This window comes from Sylvia atricapilla, chromosome 27 (assembly GCF_009819655.1).
Source record: "Sylvia atricapilla isolate bSylAtr1 chromosome 27, bSylAtr1.pri, whole genome shotgun sequence".
Taxonomy (NCBI): domain Eukaryota; kingdom Metazoa; phylum Chordata; class Aves; order Passeriformes; family Sylviidae; genus Sylvia; species Sylvia atricapilla.
The window spans coordinates 4,053,675-4,069,097 of record NC_089166.1 but is presented as its reverse complement, the minus strand read 5'-3'; the positions used below and the strand labels follow the sequence as shown (position 1 = coordinate 4,069,097).

General features: G+C 51.8%; 1 protein-coding gene across 1 annotated transcript; it reads left to right on the top strand.

Moving 5' to 3' along the window:
- Positions 1-1,072: 1,072 nt before the first annotated feature.
- On the top strand, positions 1,073-5,359 carry LOC136372063 (somatotropin). Its single transcript, XM_066336524.1, has 5 exons — positions 1,073-1,130; positions 2,019-2,182; positions 2,934-3,050; positions 3,394-3,555; positions 5,125-5,359. Exons 1-5 carry the CDS (start codon positions 1,121-1,123, stop codon positions 5,323-5,325), a joined length of 654 nt encoding a protein of 217 aa, XP_066192621.1. The 5' UTR covers positions 1,073-1,120; the 3' UTR covers positions 5,326-5,359.
- Positions 5,360-15,423: the final 10,064 nt, after the last annotated feature.

Genomic DNA, 15,423 nt, shown 5'->3' with positions numbered 1-15,423 from the left:
TCCCTGCCCATGGTGGGGGGTGGCACTGGATGGGCATTAAGGTCCCTTCCAACCCAAACCACTCCAAGATTCCCTTCCCCATCTCCTCTTCCCCATCCCTCCTATCTCCTTCCCACATCATTCCTCTTCTTAATCCCATGGTATTTCATGCTTGCAGCTCAGGCAGGAGCAGGAAGATGCACATGACCAGGTTCTCTCACAGCCTTGTCCAGCTGAGGATCAGAGAAAGCTCCCAGAGCTCTGGATTTGCACTGGGCAAGTTGGAATCCAAACCAGCACCAAGGCAGGACAGCTCCTTCTCACACCAGTGACAAGTCAGCTCAGCAAAAATGTTTGATGAACTTCTGACATTTTGGGAGAAATTGGAAGCAATTCCTTGGCAGAAATAGGATTCATCTGACAACATGCAGCCAGCTCTACCCCCACAAACAATAGAAGGAAAATATCACAGAATTATGGAATCCTTTAGGTTGGACAAGGTTTCTATCATCAGTCCAACCATTCCCCCAGCACTGCCAAGGTCACCACTAACCCATGTCCCCAAGTGCCACATCCACAGAGCTTTAAATCCTTCCAGGGATGGGGACTCCACCACTGCCCTGAGCAGCTGTGCCAGTGCTGGACATTCCTTTCAGGAAAAACTCTTCCTTAATATCCACCCCTCCTGGTGCCACTCGCTTTAAGCCAGAAATGTCCCAGGCCGGGCAGTCAGCCCTGTGAACTGTGGGCCAAGGCTGCAGAGCCAGGCGGGAACGTCAGGAGGACATAACCACTTCCACCACGATCTGATCTGGGATGGGTCTTGCTGTGATGAGGAAATTTTTAATTGCAATAAACAAGAGAATATGGCGAAATCATGGCGCACTGGTCTCATCCCAAGGCAAACAAAGCTCCCCAAGCTGCACATCTGTGAAAATACCTGTGATGAGGTAGCACCACCGTGAACAATTGTGCATTTATGCAGGGGAAAGGTGCAGAGCTGTTGTTGTGATCATGGACACACAGATCCATTTTAAACAGATCCCCTGCTATATAAGGGGGGGCTCCACAGTTTCCTTCACCAGGTGAAAGGAGGAAACATTCCCAACTAAGCCAGACCTGAGCAGCTCACCCAGCAGAAATGGCTCCAGGTACATTTTATTTCAGTTTTAAAGTATTTCTAGTGCTGGGTCTGTAGGGCGACAGGAGATCATGATGATGATGGGGTGGTTCTGTGGTGGGCTGAACATACTCCTTGCCATCTCTAAATTAAAATATGGCAACTTCTACATCCATGAAAAAGAAAACCTTTCCCTGCAGTGTGACTCTAATCCATGAATTAACCTTTAATCTAAAGTGGGCAGGGAGAGTGCTGTGAGCTTGAAGAACAAGATCAAGCCACAGTTATAATAGTTACTATTACTATAAATGTTGGCAGGGACAATAAAACTCATATTCCAAACTTCAGATAGGGATGAGGATGATGTCTAATAATGTCCAAGTCCTACAGGCTCCAGGGCATTCCTCCTCCTAAGGGTCTTTGTTTGCGATGAGCTTTGTGGTCTGTGTGAGCACAAGTGGACACTTGTGTTGGATGTCATGGGCTGAAAACCTTTAGGCTTGACCAAGATCACCATATCCTAAAGGTGTGACCCAGGGAGCAAAAGTAGCTGGTCACAGCACAGGTGATGCCATCAGCTCTTGTCCCAATGAGGGCAGGGACAAGGCCTAGAGGAAAACATGAGTGTGTCAGTGAAAACCACAGGGACACTCCTTAGTTTTCATGGAGCAACCACAATTCCAGCCAGGAAGATGCTGCTGGTCACACTGGGAGCAGCCCCGGCCCCAAGGGCAGGTCCAGTGAAAGGGTCTCCCTTGATTCTGGGGAGGGCTGAGCCCACCCAGTGTCCAACAGGGCACCACAGAAGGTGACCGTGGATCCAGCAGGGGCAGAACAGGCTGGGAATGAATTCCCAGGTGCCACCTCCTCCTCAGCATAGTTCCCAAGGGCTCCCAACACTTTCCTCTCCACTTTGCAGGGTCTTGGCTCTCTCCTCTGGCCATTGCGGTGATCACCCTGGGACTGCAGTGGCCACAGCCAGCTGCCACCTTCCCGGCCATGCCCCTGTCCAGCCTGTTTGCCAACGCTGTGCTGAGGGCTCAGCACCTTCACCTCCTGGCTGCTGAGACCTACAAAGAGTTTGTGAGTGCTGTGGCCTGAGGGCACCTCCTCTGTGTTTCCTTGATGGCTCCAGGACTGTAGAACTTCCCAGAGAATTCCCAGCTGTTGCTATCTTTGCCAGCTCTCAGGGAGGAGAAAGAACCTTAACAGGATAGGGCAGATTGTGTCCCACCAGCCTGGACACTGTCACCTCTCTGTCCCCTCTCTGATGCCTCTTTGGGGCCATTCCCACCTGTGTCCAGACCCACTTCACAGGGACAGCTGGGAGGTAGCACAGATATTTTCCAGGACTTCCCTGTGTTGGTCACCTTTGTCCCTGGGAGGGTCTGAGTGCTTAAACCCAGCAAGTGTCTGCTGCTGCCCAGGAGCTGGCATGGGCTGTCTCTTTGGCATAGGCTGTCCTTGGGGGTCATCTCCTCCTTGGGAGAACCTGTCCAAGTGAGTTCTGTTCCTCCTCCTCCTGCAGTTTGCCTGAAGCAGTGTCTGCCCATCCTTGTGAGACCCTGTGGTGACACTGAGTCACCTGCTGTCCACGGGCACAACTGGCCCTTACTGAAGAGCAGCACCTTGTCCTACAGAGAGGGAGACCTCCAGGGCAGCTGTTGTGCCAACAGACAAACTCCTGTTTCCCAGCTCTCCACCCTGTCCAGAGGCACCTGCTGTCTCCCATTTATTCCTTGCAAAGAGGAACTGCAGTATAGCTTGGGAATTCTCTGTGTTCCTCTCCAGTCCATGGGCAGCAGACCTGAGTGTATCTGGGATGTCTCCACAGGAACGCAGCTACATCCCAGAAGACCAAAGGCACACCAACAAAAACTCCCAGGTAGCCTACTGCTACTCAGAAACCATCCCTGCTCCCACAGGAAAGGAGGATGCCCAGCAGAAATCGGTGAGTTTTGACCTGAGGCAGGCACAGACCTGTTTGTAGAGTCCTTGCTGCAGGATCAGAGGGTTTCCACCTGTGAGACCTTCGGTGTTTTCACCCTCCTCTCTCTTCTTTGCTATTTAAACCCTGCAGACGCCTTTGGGTTAAATCATATTCCCAGCTCCAGGATGAGAACACTGCTGTCTGCACAGGACATGGGACTGGGTGGTGCCCTCAGCCTGCAAACTGAAGCTGCAAGAGCAGCTGCAGGACCTCCCTGGGTCACTCCAGGCTGTTCCAGAGGGAGAAGGACACTCCACCAACACCACACCTACTCAGCTTTGACCCTTTCCTGCCTCAATTTCAGGACATGGAGCTTCTCCGGTTTTCCCTGGTTCTCATCCAGTCCTGGCTGACTCCAGTGCAGTACCTGAGCAAGGTGTTCACAAACAACTTGGTTTTTGGCACCTCAGACAGGGTGTATGAAAAGCTAAAGGACCTGGAAGAAGGGATCCAAGCTCTGATGAGGGTAAGTCCCAGCATGACTGTGGAATAACAGAGACCTCCCAGGCATGGGGAACTCTTAGAGATCCACACACTGTGAGAAATCTCCCTGCCTTCCAGAGGGCATCCTTTGGACTTTCCTTCCCTTTAGATAACAAGATGCTGACCCCCCAGTGACAGGTCCCATCACTGAGGAGGGTAAGAACACAGGACAGTGTTACCTGCACTGTTACAACCCCTCAGGCAGTAGAATCCACAGGAATCACAATATTACAGATCCAAAATCTTCACAAACCCAGCACCAAAGAATTTCCAGTTGCTGAAATACGTTAGACAAACAGCAGCACGATATTTGTTACATCTCCAGGCATAGTACTTTGAAATGGGGCAAACTTCACAAGGTTTGCAATCTCACATTTTAAAAGCACATTTTTGTGCAGGGAAGGACTTGCTCTGATATTTCCCTCTTCCATTAATACAACACTTCAAGCTGAGAGCTGGAGAGTGATCTCTCTAAGGAAGATCTTGTCAGAGAATCCTAGAACGGTTTGGGTGGAAAGGACCTTAAAGCCCACCCAGTGCCACCCCTGCCATGGGCAGGGACACCTTCCACTGTCCCAGGCTGCTCCAAGCCCTGTCCAACCTGGCCTTGGACACTTCTAGGGATCCAGGGGCAGCCACAGCTGCTCTGGGCACCCTGTGCCAGGGCCTCCCCACCATCACAGGGAGGAATTTCTTCCTGAAACTTAACCTGAATGTCCCCTCCTTTAGTTTAAAACCATTCCCCCTTGTCACTTGCCCTCTCTTTTATAAGTCCCTTTAAGGGCTTATAAACCTTTAATTTGGTGTTTGTTGTTTTAAATCAAATTGCTCATTATCTGCCAGGACACCCTTCAGTTATGCTTATTCTATAGGTTTATCTGCCAGCATTACCCTGAAGCAGTAGCTGTGAGAAATGAGTTCTGGGCCATTATTTACATCTTCTAGCAGTTAAATAACGCTGCAAGTCAGGCCGTGTGAGCAAACACAGACCTTCTGTGCTGGAGTAAGCAGGCAAAGGAATCAGGACCACTGCAGACTTTGCTCTGCGTTCCATGTGTGTTTGGGCATTGGGAAGCCACACACAGAAATTACACAAATGTGCTCTTTTCACCAACCGATTTCCCTTTTCACCTTTTATGACACTTTTTACTTCACCAAAACCATTCTGTTGCTGAGCACAGCAGGTGGAGTGGCTGACTACAGATTTCCAGATGAAGATGTGGGACCGGATCAGAGCTTTGGAAAAGTGAGGGAAGAGAGAATTATTTGTGCAGCTCCCCATCTCTTTGGCTGGAGGGGCTGCAGAGAGACCCTGTGATTTTGCCTTTATTTTAAGCCCCCCCCTGCAGCCCCGTGTGTGTCACTGGAACACAGAGTGTGGCATCACCCCGTGGCACCACATCCACCTGTGCGTTCTGCCACACACACGCCCAAAACCATATCTGAAATCCCATTTAAGAGCGGGGGTGGGGGGGATCACCTGACCCAGAGGTCGGCAGGAGGTTTTTCCCTGGGAGATGCCCCTGCCCGGGATGTCCCCGTTGTCCCGCAGGAACTGGAGGAGCGGAGCCCGCGGGGAGTTCAGGTGCTCAAACCCACCTACGAGAAATTCGAGCTCCACCTGCGCGGCGAGGACGCGCTGCTCAAGAATTACGGGCTTCTGTCGTGCTTCAAAAAGGACCTGCACAAGGTGGAGACCTACCTGAAGGTGATGAGGTGCCGGCGCTACGGAGAGGGGAACTGCGCCCTCTGAGCCCGTCCCGCTCCTGGGAGAGGAAACTGGAGAATAAAACCCGCTACTACCAACACGAGTCTGGCTTTTGGGGGGTACAGCATGTTCGGGGGAGTGCAAGGGGCAAGATGCCACAGGGGCAATTTGGGGCTGAGGGGTGAGGGTTTGGAACTCGGAGGTGAATTTGGTGGTTGGGCGATGAGGATTTGGGGCTGGGGAGGGGAGGATTTAGGTCTGAGAATTTGATTGAATTTGGAGCTGGGGGAAAATTGGGGTGGATTTGGGGCTGGGATGTTGGATTTGGGGATAGACTTGGGACTGTGGGGTGGATTTGGGGTGGAGGGGGAAAACTAGGGCTGAGAGGGTGGATTTGAGGCTTTAGGGGAGATTTAGGGGTAGATTTGGGACTGGGTGGTGGATTTGGAGCTGGAGGATAAGGATTTGGGACTGTGAGGGTGGATTTGGATCTAGAAGGGTAGATTTGGGGCAGGGGGGATTGGGAGCGGATTTGAGGCTGAACAGCAATTTGGGGCTGGGGGTGGATTTGGATCTAGAAGGATAGATTTGGGGCAGGGGGGATTGGGAGCGGATTTGGGGCTGAACAGCGATTTGGGGCTGGGGGTGGATTTGGAGTGGGAAGGGTGAATTAGGGATTGGATTTAGGGTTGGGGGCCAAGTTGGAACTGAGGGGAGTGAATTTGTGGCTTGGGAGGGATTTGGGGGTAAATTTGGGACTGAGCAGCAGATTTGGGGCTGGGAAAGTGGATTTGAGGTCTGATGAGAGTAGAGCTGGGGGATGAATTTGGAAGGAGCTGATTCCAAGGTGATCTGTGTTGGTGGTGCTCACGAGGTGGGTGCTAGGGCCAGCCTTGATACAAGCCAATCTTGAGCACAGGATTTTCCTGTCACTGAGTTTGGGAACACCACAGCTTCCCTGGGGAGGCTCAGTTTTGTGCCCAGAGCCCACTCACCTGAACAGGTACAGGCACTTCTCAACACAAACCTCATGGCAAAGGCGGAAAAGCTGACAGCAAGCAAAGCCGTGGCCTTGCAGGGTCATGTTTTGTTGTTAAAGCAGCTGAAAGGAGGACACAGAGAGGTGTCCCCAAATCCCCTCAGTTGTAGCTCATTCCCAGTGCTCAACTCTACCATTGCTTTCTCTTGTGGTGTCATTTCCTGAGACCCTGTTGTGCTTCCATTTGTCCCACAGAAAAGAGGGTTTGAATTTTCTTGTCTGCTTGTAAGGAGCCCAGTCCAGGATGGCCTTGGCTTCCTTAGAGCTGCTCCGGCTGTGAGCCAGCCCTGGGCACTGCCTAGGCTCCCCAGGGAATGGTCCCAGCCCAAGGCTGCCAGACCTCCAGGAGCATTTGGACAGCGCTGCCAGGGATGCCCAGGGTGGGATTGTTGGGGGGGTCTGTGCAGGGCCAGCGGTGGGACTGGAATGAGCCTCCCAGCTGAGGATATTCCGTGGTTCTGACTCCTGCGGTTTGCCTGGAGCAGTGTCTGCCCACTCTTGATACCCTGTTCCCTGTGATGACACTGAGTCACCTGCTGTCCACAGGCACAACCGGTCCTTACTGAAGAGCAGCAGCAAAATGAGCATTTTGGGGTGTGATACAAGCAATAGCCATCAGATTTTTTGTTTATCATTTGAGAAGATGGAATTTCTGCTGGTTTGCTGCCTCTCCACACACATCCTTGCAGCCCCTACTCTCCAGCCCCTTCCAAAGGCACAGAGTGCTGACCTGACTGGTACTATCCACAGGGGAAGTGAGCAGCAGAGTCAAACAGAAACCTCTGTTCCTGCAGAAGTCATCCCTCAGCTTTCTGCCTACTTGCTTCCCTTGTGACAGAGTGTGGGAGGGAATTGGACACTCGCTCTTGGCAAGACACCATCCAGCCCAATGGAAAGGAGAACAGACAGGGATTTGGAAGGACTTTCTTGGGATGAGAGTGGCTCGGTGTCCTTCTGGCTCACTGCCTCGTGATGTCAGTCAGTTCTTCCAAAGCAGAAACATTTTCAAGTGGTAAATTCTGGGGAAGCTGTCCCTTACATATGACAAATATGTTCATAAGGCTGAAACTGAAACATGTTGTAGAGAGTAATTTGGCCTTGATTTCTCTCCCAGGCAAATGAATTTTCCTCGGAACAGTTTGACCTCAAAGAAGAAGTTTTGTTAGATCTCAGTTTTAATGATGCCACTGAATTGGAGCAACTCTCTCTTCATCATTTCCAAAAGTTTTGCAGTGTTTTATTAGAGATGAAAATTTAATGCTGTAAGACACCACCTGCGTCACATCCAACGTCTGCTTCTCCTCCAAATATGTAACAGCAACAGAAATGGGCAATAAAACCAAATGATACTAAAATTAGGCCCCAAAATAAATGCTGGTTTTGGAAAGGAGGTGTTTTCCTGTCAACTTATTGAGGTCAGCTATATCTGGAACCAGCAGAGCTGCAGGATTATTTAGACAGAGTATTAGATGTGTGCAGCACTTCCAGAAAAACAAAAGGAATGTGCCCTCCCTGCAGGAGCCCACGTAAATCCCAGAGTTGCTCTGAGAAAACTGAAGGTGCAAGGTGTTTTACCAGTAGGAGTAGCTGTGGGACTCGTTTGCACAGACACAGAAAAGTATTTCTCTAAGAAGAAAAAAAATAAATCTTGTAATAAATGTGTTGAGCCACAAGAGCCTTGTGAACCACAGGTGTTGAACCTCAAGTAGCTGGGGCATTAACATTATGTAAAACACAGGTTCTTTCTACTTTCAAACATGTTTTCCATTGAAAGAAATATGGTCTTGTAACCTGGTAATGAATGAATATCTGGGGCAGCTCAAGCAGTGGGAAGGGGCACCAAGCTCACCAAATCATGAAGGGAGTAGGGGAGTGTCTTATTTCACAACAAACTCTTTGCTCAGATATTTTGACCTCTCTTAAAAAAAAAAAAAAAAAAAAAAAAAAAAAAAAAAAAGACAACCAAAAACTGGGAGAGCTCAGAGATGAGCCACAGGAATGATGTGAGAATCCTCTTGAAATGAGGGAAATGTAGCCTGTTTAACAAAAAAGAGAGGAAAGGGGTGATTTGCTACAGGAGAAATCTGGCCCTGGCCCTGGCCCTGGCTGAGCTGAAAGCACAAGGGCAAAGGTAAAGCAAAATCCAATGTCTGGACACAGAACGTGGAGAACTCCAGGTCGGAAGATGTAGTGATTAACAAGGGGAGAGAGCAACCAGGGAACTTGGCCTCTGTGGAAATAAATCCCTCCTGGGGCATTTTCTCAGGTGGAAATGTAATTTCTATATTCTATTGACTTATAAATGCATCAAAATATGAAATTATCACCATCCCTAGCAGTGTGACCAGATGGTTAGGGGGGAATTCTGCCCCTTGCCCTGCTCAGGTGAGACACCACCTGCAGAGCTGCCTCCAGCCCTGGGGTCCCTAGCACAGGCAGGACATGGAACTGCTCGAACCACTCCAGAGGACACCACAATGTAATTCCCTTGTCTATTTCCTTGGATCCCCGTTCTTGCCTTGGATGTTATTCCCTTAGCTATTTCCTTACTGATATTTCTTTGACTCTCATTGAGTGTTACTTCCTTCACAGTTCTTTCCTTGGATGTTATTTCTGAATAAATGCTGGTAATAAATGCAGCCAGAGTGTCCTGTGAGTGGGGAGAAACATCTGTGCATGTGTTTTTGTGTGTATGTGCGTGTGTGCTGGTGTGTCTGGTGCAAGAAGCAGGACTCAGATTTCAGCTGGCTCCAGTCGCGGACACAGAGTCACGGAGCCTCAGAGTCACTGATGATGGAAAAGACCTCCGGGTTCAGCGAGTCTATGCTGTGCCCGATGCCCACCTTGGCAGCCAGGCCACAGCCCTCAGTGCCACCTCCAGCCCTTCGTTGGACACCTCCAGGCATGGGGAGTCCAGCACCTCCTTGGGCAGCCTCTTGCAAGGCCTGACCACCCGTTCCGTGAAGAATTTCCTCCCTCATGTCCGCGTTGCCCATCTCACACACCCTGATGCTACTGTAAAGCTGTTCTGGGCCACATTAAACAAATATGTGCGTTTCATGCACGCGCATTAAACCTCCTTGAGAAGATGATTCTTCTCGGTGCCAGCAGCCCTTCTGCAGGAGGTACAACCGAGCAACCATCAGCCTGGGAGCCAGGCGGGTGTGAGGGAGGGCAAAGGGAAGGAGGAAGAGAGGGAGACTTCAGGGTTGCAGAGGAGACAGTGCTGTTTGTGCCAGCACTGGTGCCAGCACCACGGGGGCACCAGTGCCATGGCCTCTGCAAGAGGCACGTGGTGACCCAGAGGGAGCTCGTGCGGTTCCTGGGCTGCTGGCAGTGCCAGAGCCATGCAGTGGCAGCGAGCTGGCAGAGGTAACGGGGAAAATGGAAACAGGTCCCTGCTCGGGGCAGCAAGGGGATCCCCTCCTGGCCCATCTCACCTTGCCAGCTCCCGCTACACAACACGGTGGAGGCTCTGGGCCTCTGGGGCCAGGACAGTCACAATGTGGACAAAGGCCCTTGCAGGGTGCAGGGGCTGCCCAGGGTGAGACAGTCCAGCCGCGCTGGTTGAGAGGCTCCCTGGGGACGCTGGCCTGAGGGGCAGAGGAGTCCAGGGCTGCTGGACGGTGTGCAAGGAGAAATCCTTGAAGGCGCAGGCAAGAACAGGCCACACCCGGGTGCCCAAAGATGAGCTGGTGAGGAAGCAGAGTGGCTGAGCAGGAAGCTTTGGCTGGGTCTCTGGGAAAACACAGAATTTACAAACCTCAAAGAAGGGCAGCGCTGCAGGAGGATGGCAAAGACGTCATTGGGGCATGCAGGGAGATAGATAGCAAAGCAAAGGCCCAGCTGGAACTGAATTTGGCCCAAGCCGTAAGAGGGACCAGAAGCTGCTTTTACAAATACATGAGGAATAGCAGGAGGAACGAGGACAATCTTCATTTTTATTGAATGCAGGGGGAATCGTTGCCACAAGGGCTGAGGAAAACACTGAGGTACCAACTTCTCTGGTGCCCCGAGCTCCTGGCTCCATGCAGCACCTTTCTTTGCAGCGTGGGCTAAATGTGCCAGGTTTTGGACTGCACTGCAGTGTCTGGGCAGAGGTACCTCATCCTGGGTTGATAGCATTTCCTCACTTTTGCTGCTTCTCTGGGGTGCTTCCCTCTCAAGTAACTGGAAACAAATAACAGGATAAAAGCTCCCAGGGAAAGCCTCACCACTTAATTTGTTGGAATAAGCGGTAGAGGAGAATAGTTCATGTGCAAATTACTGTGTCATCTTAAATTCTTTTCCTCCTCACCAAAGTGTTTTGCACTGCGTCTCTTCCTGGAATTCTTATTCTTTATTAAGGGCATCCATCATGTATTGAGATGAAGGAGGACACATCCTGAGCTGGACAGATGGAGCAGTGCCACACAGCTCTCCTATCTTCCCTGTGAGTTCCTTGCCCTTCTTCAAAGCCATGCATCTGGAGATGTTCTCTTGTAGAAGACACTGGTCCGTGCGATCAGAGGCTCCCTGGTTCTCTTCCCTCTCCCTGAGCACCTTTAGAAGCAGCCTGATCTTCAAGACCATCTTGGCACAGGCCAGCTGGAGTTGGGGCAGGCTGCAGTCCATCCTCAGGGCTTGCTCCACGTGGGCCATGAACGCCTGCAGGCCTTTGTCTGGCTCCAGCAAGCACAGGTGACACTCGACCGAGGTTTCCAAGAGCTCTCCTGGAACTGGCACAAGGTCTGGGCCTTGGGGCTTCCAAGTTTTATTGAGGAACCTGAAGCCTTACTGCTGTTGATTCCAGTGTGTGTGTGTGATGTTAGGGAGTCAAGAGGTGTCCACCTAGAGAGGAATGCTTCTCTCCACTGCTGCTCACCGCATGGCAGCTCTGAATCAATGGGTCAGAGAGAAAATCCAGGTTCCTGTTCAGGCGCTGCTCGTCTTTGGTGATGGTGCCTCTGGGCTCTCCTTCTGCTTTCATTGGATTCAAAAACTGGTAGAAAAACTGATTATGCCCAGCCCAATACTGGCTGTCCTCCTTGGGCTGTTTGTGACAGACTTCTGCCTTCGAGCTGGACCTTCCTCCTCATCTCTGAGGTGTCTGTCAACACACTTGTCATGAGTAGGGAATAACTCACCAGCTACATCCCACAGGTTCAATGCTTGCCACTTCAAATATGAGTCCTGCTTCTGGCACCAGGTCTAGAACACAACACTATACACCTGTGTGCAGCCCCACAGAAATGGGTGCAGCTCAGCAAATACATGGACACTTCCAGGACACTCTAGGTGTACAAAACCAGCATTTATTGGGAAAGCATTCCCACCTGGGAACAGATACAACAGCTGCACACAGAGGGCTGTGTAGGCGGACCCCGTCACATGCACAGGGTGCCCCCCAGGGTGTCATGGCCCCGGGAAGGCTGCGGCTCCAGAGGCTGGGCTGCGGTGACTGCTTGGGACACCCAGAGCTTCCTGGATCCCCCCTGTCACAGTCCCCAGGGGACTTTGGGGTGTCCTAAGCATGGCAGCCACCAGCAACATCCTCCTCTGCAGAGAGGGCTCATGGAGTCAGTGGTGCAGATCTTGGGGTGCTGGACGCAGGACAGGGCCCAGGCAGGAACATCTTGTCCCTGGATAACAGCATTTCTTTAGGCTTCTTCTAACTGGAATGACCACAGGAAAACAACATCTGAGGAAATAAGGGCAAGAGAATAGTAAAAGAAATAGCAGTAAGGAAATAACCAAGGAATAACCTCCAAGGCAAGAACTAGCATCCAAGGAAATAGATAAGAAAATAGCTTCCAAGGAAAGTTATAGCAGTTCTTCTATCGGAATAGGAGCTGGATAACAAGTGCTGGCATCCTACTTTCTTGTTCTCCACATCTTGAAAATCTTCCTCACTCGAGTTCTTCATGTGTGTCTTCCTGCAAGACATCTGTGTTCTCTTTCTGCATTTGCTTCTGCAATTCTTCCTCCTCTTTATCAAGGACATCCATGATGTATTGAACCAACAGCAATTCAGCTTCGCTGAGCTCAGGCAAGTCCTGGAAATTGCCATGTAAGGGAAGGATTTAGAGAGGTGAGGAAGAGCAGGTGGTGCAGGAAGAGGAACAGAACTGGCATCTACTCCCTGCCCTTACCTGCTCTGCATCCTCTGCCTCCCCGTACTTCCTTTTCTTCCATGCCTGTTGCAGTTTTACAGACAACCTGAAAAGAAAATAAGCAGGGAGGTTTGGCCAGGCAGGTCTGCAGGAGGTGCAGCACCTCTCCCTGCTTGGGAGTATTTGACCTGAGCCCAAGGAAGATGGGGCCCCAGAAAGGACATCCCTGGCTACCCAACACATGCACCCCATCCTGGGGAGCACCACTGGTGCGTGAAGGGCTACTTAGGCTGGGAGCTCCTGGCCATGCCCAGCGCTGTTGCTCAGGACCCCCTTTCCCAGAGCTTCCTCAAAGACCAAAACACAGCCAAGGGAGTCCTGGGCCGCGACACCTGCTCAGCTGTGGGGCTTGGGGAAGAGTTCCACTTCACAGGAAGGACTCTTGGTAGCACAGCAGTGGCATGGGCAGGGAGGAGTTACCTTCTCAGCCAAGATTTCGTGCTCAGTAGCTGTCGGCAAACAGCTGCAGTACATTTGGAACACACCTTGGAAAGGAGAGAGGCTTGTGTAACACCAGAGATTTCTTGACATTCTCTAGAGAACATGATACCAAAAACTCCTTCACCCAGCCCAGTCTTTTCTACACAGGCGCAAGTCTGTGCCAGCAGCCATGATTTAAAAAAGAACCTGTCCTTCCTTCCCAATTTCCTGTTTCTCTCTGCAGGAACTCCCAGAGCTGTTCGGAACTCCAAGAGCTCCCAATCTCATTGCTAAGTGGCTAAAGGCAGGAGAGCAAAGCAAAGCTGAGAGAACTGGGACACAAGTCAGGACAGGCTTCCCCCAGGCAGACTGAACCCTGCTGAGCTGGGTGCTGTGGAAGCTGCCGCAAGAGCTCCAGGCTTGGGAAAACATCTCCTGGGGTAGCCGGCACATGCAGAGGCATCTGCGGTGGCACATGGGACTGTGTATTAAACAAGATATTGGCTTACACGGCAGATGCCCTTCAGTATCAGTAAAATGACTGCGATGAGAGACAGCAATACAATGAACGTGACTGTGTCATCCATAGTCTCTGCCTTTGGCTGGGAAAAAAGGAAAAAAGATCACGGGGGTGAGAGGACTGCCCCACCCATTCTCCCTTGCTAAGAAGAACACAAACAGAAGGGCCCATGAGCTCTACTACCTTCCCTGTGGGCTCCTGATCCTCCTCTACAGCTGTGCGTCTGGAGATGTTCTCTTGCAGAGGACACTGGCCCATGCGATAGGAGGCTCCCTGGGTCTCTTGCCTCACACTGAGCGCCTTTAGAAGCAACCTGATCTTTGAGACCATCTTGGCACAGGTCAGCTGGAGCTGGGGCAGGCTGCAGTCCATCCTCAGGGCTTGTTCCACATGAGCCATGAACATCTCCAGAGCTTTGTCTGGCTCCAGCAAGGGCCGGTGATGATCAGCCACAATTTCCAAGGACTCTCCTGAAACTGGGCCAAGGTCTGGGCCTTGAGGCTTCCAAGGTTTATTGAGGAACCTGGAACCTTCGTGCTGTTCCTTCCAGTGTGTGTGTGGGGCTGTCAGGGATAGACAGGATGCACTTACTTGTAGACGGATGATCCTCCTCAGCCGTGGCCTCTCCACTGCTGCTCACAGCAGGGTGGCTCTGAACCAATGGATCGGACAGAAAATCCAGGTTCCTGTTTAGGCGCTGCTCATCTTTGGTGGCAGTGGCTCTGGGCTCTCCCTCTGCTTTCACTGGGCTCAAAAACTGGTAGAAAAGCCGATTATGTGCAAGCCAATACTGGCTGTCTTCCTTGGGCTGTTCTTGAGTACTGACATAGTTCTGCCTTGGAGCTGGATCACCCACCTCATACCTGAAGTGTCTGTCAACAGACTTACCATGAGTGGGCTTTGACCCACCACCTACATCCCAAGGGTTCAGTGCTTGCCAGTTCAAACGTGAGTCCATCTCCTTTTGATGCCAACTGGAGGGTGTCTTCCCCTCCACGTCCTCCAGCCTGTCAGGCTGGAGCTGGTGTGGGACAATGCTTTTTGCTGCCTTGATGCTTTTAGACTTGTGCAGCTTCTTCTTGAGCTTGGCCCTCCGGTCGTCAACACTTGTTTTGCCTTTGTGCCCCAAGAGGCGCTGAGGGGGATACGAATTTGTTCTGGAATTGTCCAGGCTGCTGACATCCCCCTCAGCGCTCCGGGTCAGGGCCACCGCAAGCGTTACAGTTCCATGATCTGCCAGTGAAGGCTCCTTGGGCTTGAGGCTCAACACTGGGCTGGTGTTCAGTTCTTCCATGTCCATTATTTCTCCCCGTGTCCGTACCAGCGCTGTGTGAGCTGGAGAACACCAAGAGAGCAGATCAGCGGCTCGGCACAAACACAGGCTCTGAGATTACCCCGAGCAGCAGAAGCTCATCTCAAGGCCAGGGAGCGTGAGAGCAGAGTGCGGCATGTGTTGTAGAGAGCAGAAGGCCCCTTCACCCCTTCAGTGCATCCCATTGTGCCCTCTGGGCAGAGCAGGGAGCTGCTTCCTTCCTGGTGTTTCCTGGGGCTCTGTTTGGATGGGAGGGAAGCATCCCTGGGGAACAGGTTTGCTGTCAGAGAGTTTCATCCAGCTCCAGATGAGCCGGGCTTGGGTTGCTCTGCAGGAGCCAGTGAAGAGCCAGAGACCCCCGAGGAAAGATCAGCACTGCCACGGGGGGCACAGACGGGCCGCGGAGAAAAGCCCAGGGACTCCTTTGCTCCGGGGCCGCTGCCAACAGCAGCAGCTCAAGCTGTTATACCATGAAAAACTTCCTCAAGGGCACCAGAGCTCTGGGACCGTGCTATGGGAACCCGGGGGCTGAGGCAGTGGGAGAAGCGAGCTCCCTGGGGACCTTGGAAAGCTGGCCGTATATGCCTTTGCAGAAGTCCAGCCTGGCCCTGCTGTGGATAGGATGTGCTCTGCCCTGTGCCCAGCTGCAGCTGGATGGTGCTTTGTTCCCACTGCACAGGCCAACGAGGGGATAACGGGG

Excerpts from the sequence above, each read along its gene's own strand:
- LOC136372063 (XM_066336524.1), top strand. Across the intron at positions 2,183-2,933 it reads CTGAGACCTACAAAGAGTTT|GAACGCAGCTACATCCCAGA; the intron begins GTGAGTGCTGTG and ends ATGTCTCCACAG. Across the intron at positions 3,051-3,393 it reads AGGATGCCCAGCAGAAATCG|GACATGGAGCTTCTCCGGTT; the intron begins GTGAGTTTTGAC and ends CCTCAATTTCAG.